The sequence below is a fragment of the Curcuma longa genome, unplaced genomic scaffold (assembly GCF_044706935.1).
Source record: "Curcuma longa cultivar G26 ecotype Majalengka, Jawa Barat unplaced genomic scaffold, ITB_CL_G26_1.1 contig_17126, whole genome shotgun sequence".
NCBI classification, from domain to species: domain Eukaryota; kingdom Viridiplantae; phylum Streptophyta; class Magnoliopsida; order Zingiberales; family Zingiberaceae; genus Curcuma; species Curcuma longa.
The window spans coordinates 1-11,468 of record NW_027430523.1 but is presented as its reverse complement, the minus strand read 5'-3'; the positions used below and the strand labels follow the sequence as shown (position 1 = coordinate 11,468).

Genomic DNA, 11,468 nt, shown 5'->3' with positions numbered 1-11,468 from the left:
CGTGGAATTCGATTTAGTCGTGATTGTATGTCTGGTTCAAAGTATGATGAACAAAATGTTGAAACTTCCTCAATCATATAAGCTTCAACAATAGAAGCTTCAACTCGAGCTCTATTACCCACTTTTTTTTTCAAATGGTACAAAAACCTGAAATATTTTTACATTTATATTTATATATATTATATATTATATATATATATATATGCATCGACATAAATTAGTAAATTGATTTAAATTAATACCTCTCAAAAGGATACATCCATCTATAGTGTACAGGTCCACCAACTTTTGCTTCATATGCAAGATGAATTGTCATATGCTCCATGGAATCGAAGAAAGCTGGGGGGAAAATCCTTTCAAGCTTGCACAGTATCTCAATAATATTTAATCCAATTTGTTCCATGTGCTCTACTCGCAACACAGTTACACATATATCCCGAAAATAAATGCTTAATTCTGTTAATGCTTCCCAAATTGATTTTGGAAGTAGATCACGAAATGCAATAGGCAATAATTTTTGCATAAATACATGACAATCATGACTCTTCATCCCAATAAACTTGCATTCGCTCACATTTACACAACGAGATATGTTTGACGAATATCCATCTGGGAGTTTTAATGATTTTGTCCAACAACATATTTCTTTCATTTGTAATTTGCTCAAAGTATATGGTGCTTTTGGTTTGTAAACTTTACCATTTGTATGCTCAATCAAATGCAACTCAGGACGGCTACAAAGTTGCTCTAAGTCTTTTCTAGCTTTAGCATTATCCTTCGTCTTATCTTTAACATCCATAATAGTGTTGAAAACATTATCAAAGACATTTTTCTCAATATGCATGACATCCAAATTGTGCCGAATAAGATTTGTTTGCCAATAAGGTAGCTCCCAAAATATACTTCTTTTAACCCAATTATGTGTTTTTCCAAATCCATCAATCGGTTGGGTGGTACTTGGTGGTTTTCCAAATGTTACATGTGGAAGTCTATTTACTATTTGATAGATGTCTTCACCACTTAAACGAAGAGGCGGAGAATCTTTTTCAACCTTACCCTTTAGAAACTTATATGCTTGTCTTCTAAAAGGATGATCAGAAGGTAAGAATTGGCGATGAGAGTCAAACCAAGAAGCCTTTCTCCCACACTGAAGTTGGAATGATTTTGTATGTTCCATACAGTAAGGACATGCCAACCGACCATGAGTACTCCAACCAGACAACATTGCATATGCTGGAAAATCACTAATTGTCCATAGAAGTGCAGCTTTCATTTGAAAGTTTTGTTTAGAGCACACATCATAGGTCTTGACTCCAGTGGTCCATAATTCTCGTAACTCATCTATTAGAGGACGTAAGAAAACATCAATATTCTTTCCTGGACTCTTTGGTCCGGGAATAACCATGTTAAGGAACATGAAAGGCTTTTGCATACACATCCACGGAGGGAGATTATAAACTGTAATAATCACTGGCCAACATGAATAAGGGGTACTTTGATGACCAAATGGGCTGAATCCATCTGTGCATAATCCAAGTCGTACATTTCGTGGATCTGAGGCGAATGAAGAATAAGTTCGATCAAAATGTTTCCAAGCTTCACCATGAGATGGGTGTGCCATTTTCCCATCTACGCACTGATTTTTTACATGCCAAGTCATGTGCTCACAAGTATATGTAGATGCATAAAGCCTCTTAAGTCTAGGTATTAACGGCAAGTACCGCAAGACATGAAAAGGCACTACTTTTCGCACTCCAGGCTTCCTCAATTTATATCTGGGATGAAAGCAAATGGGGCATTCTTTGTAGTCTTTGTATTCTTCATAATATAGAATACAATTATTCACACATGCATCAATTTTCTTATAACCAAGTCCAAGATTGGAAAGTTGCTTCTTTGTTTTATACAAATTCGATGGCAAATTATTACTTTCTGGTAACATGCTTTTTATTGTTGACATGAGTCTATCATAGCATGCCTCTGGTAGATTATACTCAGACTTAAGATTTAACAGTTGCGTCATTGCTGAGAGTTTAGTGTGATTTTTGCAACCATTCCACAGCGGCTCATCTGCATCCTTTAATAAGTCAAAGAACTTCTTTGCATCATAATTTGGTGGTTGTTCATTACTTATTGTAGTCCAATCAAAACCTTGATCAATTCCATCAATTACCATATTTCTATAACGAGATCCTTCTTCATTATTATGAACTCTTTCACAATTATTAGTTCTCTTTAATGGTTCACCATGTGCATACCATTGCTCATAGCCACGAGTGAATCCATTTTTGACAAGGTGATAACGCACATCATTTTCCTTAAAAAATTTCCTATTTCGACACTTGCTACATGGACATCTTATTTTATTATCACTAACACATGTCGGATGTTCATAAGCAAACTTCAAGAATCCTTTGACCCCTTCAATAAACTCATGATGAAGATAACCCTGATCATCTTTTTGATGCCACATCCAATTACGATTTGTAGACATATTTTCTGCATTTTAACAAAGTTACTAGAATGTAAAAAAGCAATACCTATGGTGATATAGATAATTTTTGTGTAGGGAAAGTTAGAACAACATATAAACAAAATAAATGATAGAATGTGGGTTTTAAAACACATAAATAGGCCACCTCTAGAGTTTTTGCCGAAAAGGGAAATTTTTAGTCAATAATAAAAAATGGCTAAACTAAACAAATGATTCATCAATTGCCAAAATAATTTAACAAAACTACACTTGCAATCAAAATAACCTTCCCAAAGAATTTCATCATGCCAAGAAAAGGATCAAACTAAAAACTAATTCAAATACCTTCATATAAAATAAGTAAATGTATGCTATGAGTCATTCTTGTGTTGAACTTTAAGGTAAAAGATGTTCCCAATGTTAGGACATAAAAGGACTTTCAAATGGGTAAGAATTGAATTTCTGAATAATAAAGAAATTAAACAAGAACCTAGATGGCAATTTGTAAAAATACAAGTAAAAATATATGTTCCCCTAGATAACCAATATGTAATTTATACTCAAACCACACTAGATAACCAATATGTAAAAATACAAGTGAGAACCAATATGAAAATATATGTTCCCCTACACTAGATAACCAATTTAGATACCATGTCATACTCAACCCAATGGAACAGTATTCAACTCAACAGATAATATATGTTCAACAACCCAATGGAACAGTATTCAACTCAACAGATAAAAAACCAAGTTCAAGAAAAAAATCCTCACCTCTGATCTGAAGCCCTAGACTTCGATTCCCTTCCTCGTGACTGAGATCAGAGCAGCCTCACTGATCAACTCCGTCTATCATACCAAGCTCTGATCACCGCCCGCCGCCTAATCCAACATTAGCTACAATCTGATCCAAAAAAATCAACCCATGAATTCCACTAATACCACAAATTCATCCGAAACCCTCAAGAAATCGAAATCCGAACAATCCCTTACCTCTTCTTCCTCTCGCCGATAGCTCCTCCTCCGCGTCAACCAGCCGATCGCTCACCGCGACCGCGCGATCCAACTGTTGCCGGCGTGACACAAGCTGCCTTCCAGCCGCCGGCGAACCCCCAAGCTCACGCGCGATCAAAAATCGCCTCTACTGCCGCCGTTCCTCTCGCGATCGGGAGGACAATGAGAAGCAGAGAAGAATCGCGAAGAGCAGAGGATGGGGTCCTTCGGCGCTACGGTTTCTTCCAGAGGGTCGACGCTGATCGAGGCCGGATCCGGCAAGGAGACGATAGCGTTTGGGAGAGGAGAGCGACGAGTGCCTTGCTTCGTAGTGCGTCGGCCGCCGAATACGAGCAGAGGGAAGCAATCGCGATTCTTATTGAGGAGCAACAGTTACCTAAATAGGGTTTAGGGGTTAATCGAGGCTAATCGGCTCGGTAGACCGACTAAACCGACTTATAACTGTAGCAAATCAGGTTTAATTTTGATTCGCTTGGTTCACCAACCAAACGAACTCCGATTTGATCTAAACCAGTTTTGTTCAATTCGTCTTTACAAGACAAATCTTCTCAACACATCTGTTTTGACAAAATCTCTTCCATCACGAACTAAATCAAGTTGGTTCGATTTAATTCAAACTTAATGGTTTGGTTCACCGTCCGTGCCTTAGCAGAAACCCAAATACGATACACGCACGAACGGAAAGGTGTTTAGGGTTTTATTTAGGATGTTAACAAAAATAAATAATATAAATTTATAATTATTTAATAAATTTCATTTTAAATTATATATATTGTTGTAATAAATTTTAACGATAACTTTGTTTAGGATTTTTCTTTAAAATTTTGTTAAATAGATTTTTTGACAAATATAATTTTGTTGTAGATATATTTTATTTAAGTAAAATAAATTAATAATTCCATAGTAAATTTGTCTCTGATTTATGTAAATCTGAAATAGATTTTATTTCCATTTAAATTATTTGTCAATAATTTATATACATTTGTAATGGATTATTTTCTATCTCAATTTTTTATTGAGTTTTAAACAAATTTTATGATAGAAATTATACAGTTTCAAATTCTATTTGTAATCTATATTTATTTTTATTTATAAAAATTTATTTACAATTATGTATCAAATTCATTTCAAATTCCATCTTAATTTTTTTCTAAATATTATATTTTATTAAAGTGAAATAGATTTATAATTTTGTAACAAATCCGTCTCTAATTTATGTAAATTTGAAATAGATTTTTTTCTGTCCCAATTGTTTATTAAAATTTAAATTAATTTTGTGATAGAAATTATATGATTTCAAATTCTGTTTATAATCTGTATTTATTTTTGTTTATAAAAATTTATTTGTAATTGTGTCTCAAATTCATTTCAAATTATGTCTTATTTTTTTTTCAAATATTATATTTTATTAAAGTGAAATATATTTATAATTTTGTAGCAAATCCATCTCTAATTTATGTAAATTTGAAACAGATTATTTTCTGTCTCAATTTTTCATTAAAATTTAAACAAATTTTGTGACAGAAATCATACGGTTTCAAATTCTGTTTGTAATCTGTATTTATTTTTGTTTATAAAAATTTGTTTACAATTGTGTCTCAAATTCATTTCAAATTCTGTCTCAATTTTTTTCTCAAATATTATATTTTATTAAAGTGAAACGGATTTATAATTTTGTAGCAAATCTGTCTCTAATTTATCTAAATTTGAAACGGATTATTTTCTGTCTCAATTTTTCATTAAAATTTAAACTTTTGTAACAGAAATCATACGGTTTCATAATCTGTATTTATTTTTGTTTATAAAAATTTGTTTACAATTGTGTCTCAAATTCATTTCAAATTCTGTCTCAATTTTTTTCTCAAATATTATATTTTATTAAAGTGAAACGGATTAATAATTTTGTAGCAAATCCGTCTCTAATTTATCTAAATTTGAAATGGATTATTTTCTGTCTCAATTTTTCATTAAAATTTAAACGAATTTTGTGACAGAAATCATACGGTTTCAAATTCTGTTTGTAATCTGTATTTCTTTTTGTTTATAAAAATTTATTTACAATTGCGTCTCAAATTCATTTCAAATTCCGTCTCAATTTTTTTCTCAAATAATATATTTTATTAAAGTGAAACGGATTAATAATTTTGTAGCAAATCCGTCTCTAATTTATCTAAATCTGAAATGGATTATTTTCTGTCTCAATTTTTCATTAAAATTTAAACGAATTTTGTGACAGAAATCATACGGTTTCAAATTCTGTTTGTAATCTGTATTTCTTTTTGTTTATAAAAATTTATTTACAATTGCGTCTCAAATTCATTTCAAATTCCGTCTCAATTTTTTTCTCAAATATTATATTTTATTAAAGTGAAACGGATTAATAATTTTGTAGCAAATCCGTCTCTAATTTATCTAAATCTGAAACAGATTTTAAATCCGTCTCAAAAATCTGTTTCTGAAGCCCTGTTTTCTTGTAGTGTAAGACTTATATGTTTTGTCTATAATCCTCATCAGATATGAATGGTTCACTATGACAAATCCAATTATAGGAATTAGGGGTGAAACCAAATCTACAAAGATGTTCTCAAACTTTATCACATTATAAAAAGTTACCATTGTGTCACTTTCTATACGGACATCTTATCTTTTCTCCACCTATAAACTCAACATTACTAAAAGTAAAAATTTAAAAATTATTCCAACCTAACAATAAACTCATAACTTAAACCCCTACATTCAGGTAAGTTCTTTCTTACATCTAACTTCTTGCTTTCTACATTTTTTCTGAATCCAAAAATTTTAAAATATTAACTTTTATCTGCTGTAAATAAAAATTAGTATAGACCTCCTCATCAATTACGTAAACATAATTAATTCATACTAAATTAGACTAACAAAAACTAACATTAAAATATATAACTACTATTATAGCTAAATACTTTCCACTATAAAAAAATAAATATTATTGTAAATATACCTAAAGTCAATGAACAAAGACGAGTATTTCTCCAATTACTTTAAGTCCACATAAAATGTAGACATGCACAAATAACATTACAAAATCAATAATTAAATATTATATGCATAACAAATACTTTTAAGTCCTCATCAATTTGACGATGAAACTAACTTTTGGTCATCAATTTGGTAATAAAAAATATTTCGTCGCCAATTCAGCGACGAAAATTTAATTTTGTCATCAAATCGCCAATAAAAAAGTTTCATAGTTGAATTGGTAATGAAAATATGATTCATCGTCAATTTAAATGTGATGAATTAATATTTTGTCATGTATTCACGATGAATAATTCTTTCATCGTCGAATTATCAATGAATTTATTTTTCATCATCAAATTTGTGATGAAATATATTTTCGTTTCAAATTAATGATGAATTTGATGACAAAAATATTTTTATTATTGAAGTTTGCGACAAATTTAATATATTGTTAATTCTATAATAAATTTATTTTTATCAGAAAATTTATCGTAAATTTATGATAAAAATATATTTCAACATAAAATTTGTGACGAATATTTTTCATCATTAATATTCATTCTAAATTTATCAAATTTGTTTTTAATGTGTGGCCATGGTGTTCGGCTGGCTAACGCTATCATGGGGCCGAGCCACTTGTCCGAAGCTATGTGAGCTAGAGAGGGAACCATTCTTCAGGGTTTCATAAGTATAGAAATCCCCATATTATACCTAAGGTAAGGAATTATTAACAATGGGAACAACTAAATAAATTTGCCGACATAATTTCTTACTTAATGATTCTTCCCGGCTATAAAAATAGATTTGTTTTTGCATGTCAATATGAATTCCATCTAAAAAAGGAATGGTGGAAGAATAAGTTGAAGATTTCAAATGTCCTGATTATTAGTCCTTGTGAAGAGTAAATTATCAATGACAATATATTAGGCAAAAAGTAAAATCATAACATGGCTAGTCGAAAATATGTAGTGGGGGGTCGCCATTATTGAGACGACTTTGAGTAGAACCTTCACTTGCGTCCCTTTACCATCTTATTAAAATTATATATATATATATATATATATATATATATATATATATATATATATATATATATATATATATATATATATATATATATATATATAGGGGCGGATCCAGGATTTCATATTTGGGGGCCATATAATGAAAACGATATACTCATTTGAACAAAAGAATTGCCCAAAGATATACAAACTTACATATTCGGCTGAAACTCACCCGATTTATTTCTTCTCTTCGACTCTTCCGGTCTGCCCTTCACGCCACTGCCGCCGCCGATTGACCCTGTTACCGGCACTGCCCAATCCACCCTTCATTCATTGACGTCCTCAACCACCTTGCAGATCGCCGGCAATCCAAGCTGAAGTTGTTGCCGCCGCGCCCGACGAAGACACGAAGAAGACGGAGGCGCGATCGGGACCCAACGAAGACAGACTCGCGATTTCTAGGTTTCCTTATCGGCTTATCGGGTTGGTTTAGGATCCAATAGATCAACAACCCATTAACCCTAAAACCTATTAACCAGTAACCCTAAGGGTTTAATCTAAACACATTAAAGGTTCAACTTGGGTCTGGGCCATGGCCCCCCGGGCCCCTTAATACATCCGCTCCTATATATATATATATATATATATATATATATATATATATATATATATATATATATATATATATATTATTATTATTATTATTATTTCAATATGTTTATAACCTTTGTCTTTTTCCTTCCTTTAATGAATTATTTTTTCTTATTACTTTTAATTAGAAATAGTTTAAAATTTAGAAAGAGATTGAAAAAGAATTATCTCTCATATTTTAAAAAAATTAAAAGGACGTTATCCTTTTTTTCATCTCAAAAACACCTTTGTTTTAACTCTGTTGAAATAGTTTTGACCAAATTAGTATTCATATTGTCATGTAGCAATTTTGATTAAAAAAAATACTAACAACTTATAATAAACTTAGTCAAAACTGTTATAAATAATTCTCGTAAACTTATTTACATTGTAACAATTTTAATAAAAATTATTAGAATACTATTGGAGAAATTTTTAATTAAGTTAGAATAATTTTTAATTAGAATGGCCCGCGCAGTTAAATGACCCGCGCAGTTAAATGGTCACGAGGTCAAGCGACAGTGCTACCAAACTATCGCGTGGCTTGACCGCATGCACGACTACTTAGCGGCTTGGTCGAGCCTAGTTGCTTGGCCCCATGGCCATGGCCGCCCGCCCTGGTTGAGTGGTCGCCTAGCAGTGGCCTCGTCATGTGGCCGCCTTAATTACCACGCAATTGCCTGCTGATAGACTGGTCGCATGGCTGCCTCACTGCCTATATGTATGGCTAATTTTAAATTCTAGAAGTGTACCTTTTGAAAAATATAGTTTCGGAAATTCTAAAACCCGTGTTCTTTGGAAAAAATGCCCAAAGAAATTCAACATTGGCTTGTGGCAGGTTGTCGGCCAAGTCAAGATGTATCTGAGGATCAATTCAAGATCCATGCGATTTGCCGCTCAATTTTTTTTAAAAAAAATTTGATAATTTCACTCAGTCACATTGACTTAATCCCTGGAGATGATTGATCCGGTCCTATGAAAGTTTTCCACCGACCATTAGGATAAATCGGGAAGTGCACGTAATGGTCAACCCAGTACCCACGGAAATTTTCCACCGGCCATTAGGATAAATCGAGAAATACACGTAACGGTCAACCCAGATGTCCAGCATCCTTTAATTGTGATCCTCATTTGGAAGAAAATTCTTATAAATACGTCGTAGCTGAGGATCGAATCGCAGATCCTGGATGACAACCCGAATATCCTCCCTAGGTACCCTAACTTCAAGGACCAATTTTTTTTAACAAAATTCATTCAATCGGATACATGCCCTTTAAATAATTACTAGCCATAAAATTTGACTATTATTATTATTAATTGTTATTATTATTTTGTGAATGTAAGTGGTCGTTTTGGACGGCATAATTATAGTAGGACGACCGCATGATTAATAATAGGTCTACAGCGAATGGTCATGTATTATTACTACGACTATTATGACTATTTTTTTTTTCTTTTCTTTTCATTGTCATTGTCATTGTCTTTGTCTGATTCGACTCGTAGACTAAATTATTATATATATTTTTTTCTTTTACTATAATTATGCTCGCAGTTGGAAGTAGCACATGCGGTCGTGTTCCTTGTGCATCAATTGGAATTCCGAGACGGGAGCATTGGGCACGTCGGTGAGACTAAAATAAGACTTTGCGTCCACCTGCATGCGCCGGCAGACACATACTTTTTAAAATGCTGATGTCATTAAGATTGTTTTTTTCCAAAATATCCAAAAGATATTTCATTAAATTAATTGCTACAGCTTATCCGTCCGATTTTTTTAATTATATAAATTTGTATATGGTAATTTTTTATTATATTAAAGGTGTACTATTGGAATCTAAAATTGATCAAATAATTTAAAAATAATTATGTATTAATTTTAGTCAAAATTATTATGTGATTATTTTTATTTAAAATAAAATTTTAAATATATAAAATACACTCCGGTAGGAATTGTAGTCTATATATATTTTCAAAATAATTCAATGGCTATGAAATAATTTTAGTTCAAATTATCATACAAATTTTTATATTTAAATTAAATTTTGAAAAATCATATGGCGATGATGTAATATATATTTTCTTCATGGTCGGGTACTAGAGGTTAAGAAAACCTCTTACAAGTTAATTGTAGAGAGTACAATAATTTCACAATGAAAGTTAGAATTTTACACATAAAAAAAACTCAAGAATAACATAGTAATGAGGTGAAAGTCTTTGTCGTTGTGTTGCTACTATGTGGACTCTTGAACCCTTAAAAGAATTGCTTATTCAAACTTTAATCATCTCCCTTGGATTATGACTAAATCCTTAAGCCATTCCCTTTGATAACTACTTTGTTGAAGGTTCACTAGTTGATAGATCAATAGAAAATATTAATTCTATTAGTTTCTAAGTCGATTGTCTAGTTCCTCAACCATCAATCAATTGAAAAATTCTTTTCAGTCAGCATGGTACACCAATTTTGATCTAACTAATTGTTAAGTTCACCTAAGTTGAGATTTTACCCATGTCTGAGTAAATTTTCACTCAACTCATCATGCAATTGTTTTCTATCACGAGGCCCTCTGGTCACTTTTAGTCTCATAGATACACTAAGCCCTCGACTCTTCCCATGTCAAGCTTATTGTTCTACTTACTAGTCATCTTCCATCAAGATTTTCATTCCTTAGGTGCACTGAACCCTTTGACTTTCTTCCGTGCCAACTTTCTCTCTACGCTTACATCATCCACCTCCAACTATCTTTGATCAATCTTCTCTTCCTTTGGGTGTACTAGACACTCTGCTCTCTTCCCATGATATCCTTCTCACTCTGCTTATGTATTCTGCCTCCTAAACATAACTGCACTTTGATGTTTCACATTTGCAACTCCTTAGGTGTCTCATACTATTGGACTAGTGAATATTGATCGTTCGCATTTCGTTGCTTTTCATCCTTCTCGTTCTTTCTATCAAAGTTAGTTGTAGCGAAATACAAAACAATAACTTAAACAAAAGATAAGAGATGCATGGGTTTTTTTTTTTTACTTAATTCACAATCCTCGATGGTTGCTAGTCCAAGGCCTGTGTATGAGATGTTGGGATGTATACAAGAATCCTATCTATTTATGTAAATAAATATTCTGAAATGAGAATTACTTTTGGTCAATATTTGCATTTAATTTTTTTATGTAAGTGTCCATTTAATCTATATTGTAGATAAACATGATATGCGGAGTCACACACAGAAGACTGTGTTATCAGTTCTTTATAGATTATAAACAGTGTTCACAACCAAGATGGATTGGACAAACCATTGGACTGATTGTAGTGTAATTTGATCTTAGTCTGTCTTAACTATAGAATTAAA

General features: G+C 32.0%; 1 protein-coding gene across 1 annotated transcript; it reads right to left on the bottom strand.

Moving 5' to 3' along the window:
* Window positions 1–8: 8 nt before the first annotated feature.
* Window positions 9–2,494, bottom strand: LOC141816527 (uncharacterized; the record flags this gene model as incomplete). The annotated part of the gene is made up of 2 exons (XM_074704291.1): window positions 243–2,494; window positions 9–147 (listed from the first exon to the last, which is right to left on the bottom strand). Coding segments are annotated over exons 1-2 (2,391 nt in total), but the record flags the coding sequence as incomplete, so codon positions are not given.
* Between the last annotated feature and the right edge of the window lie 8,974 nt (window positions 2,495–11,468).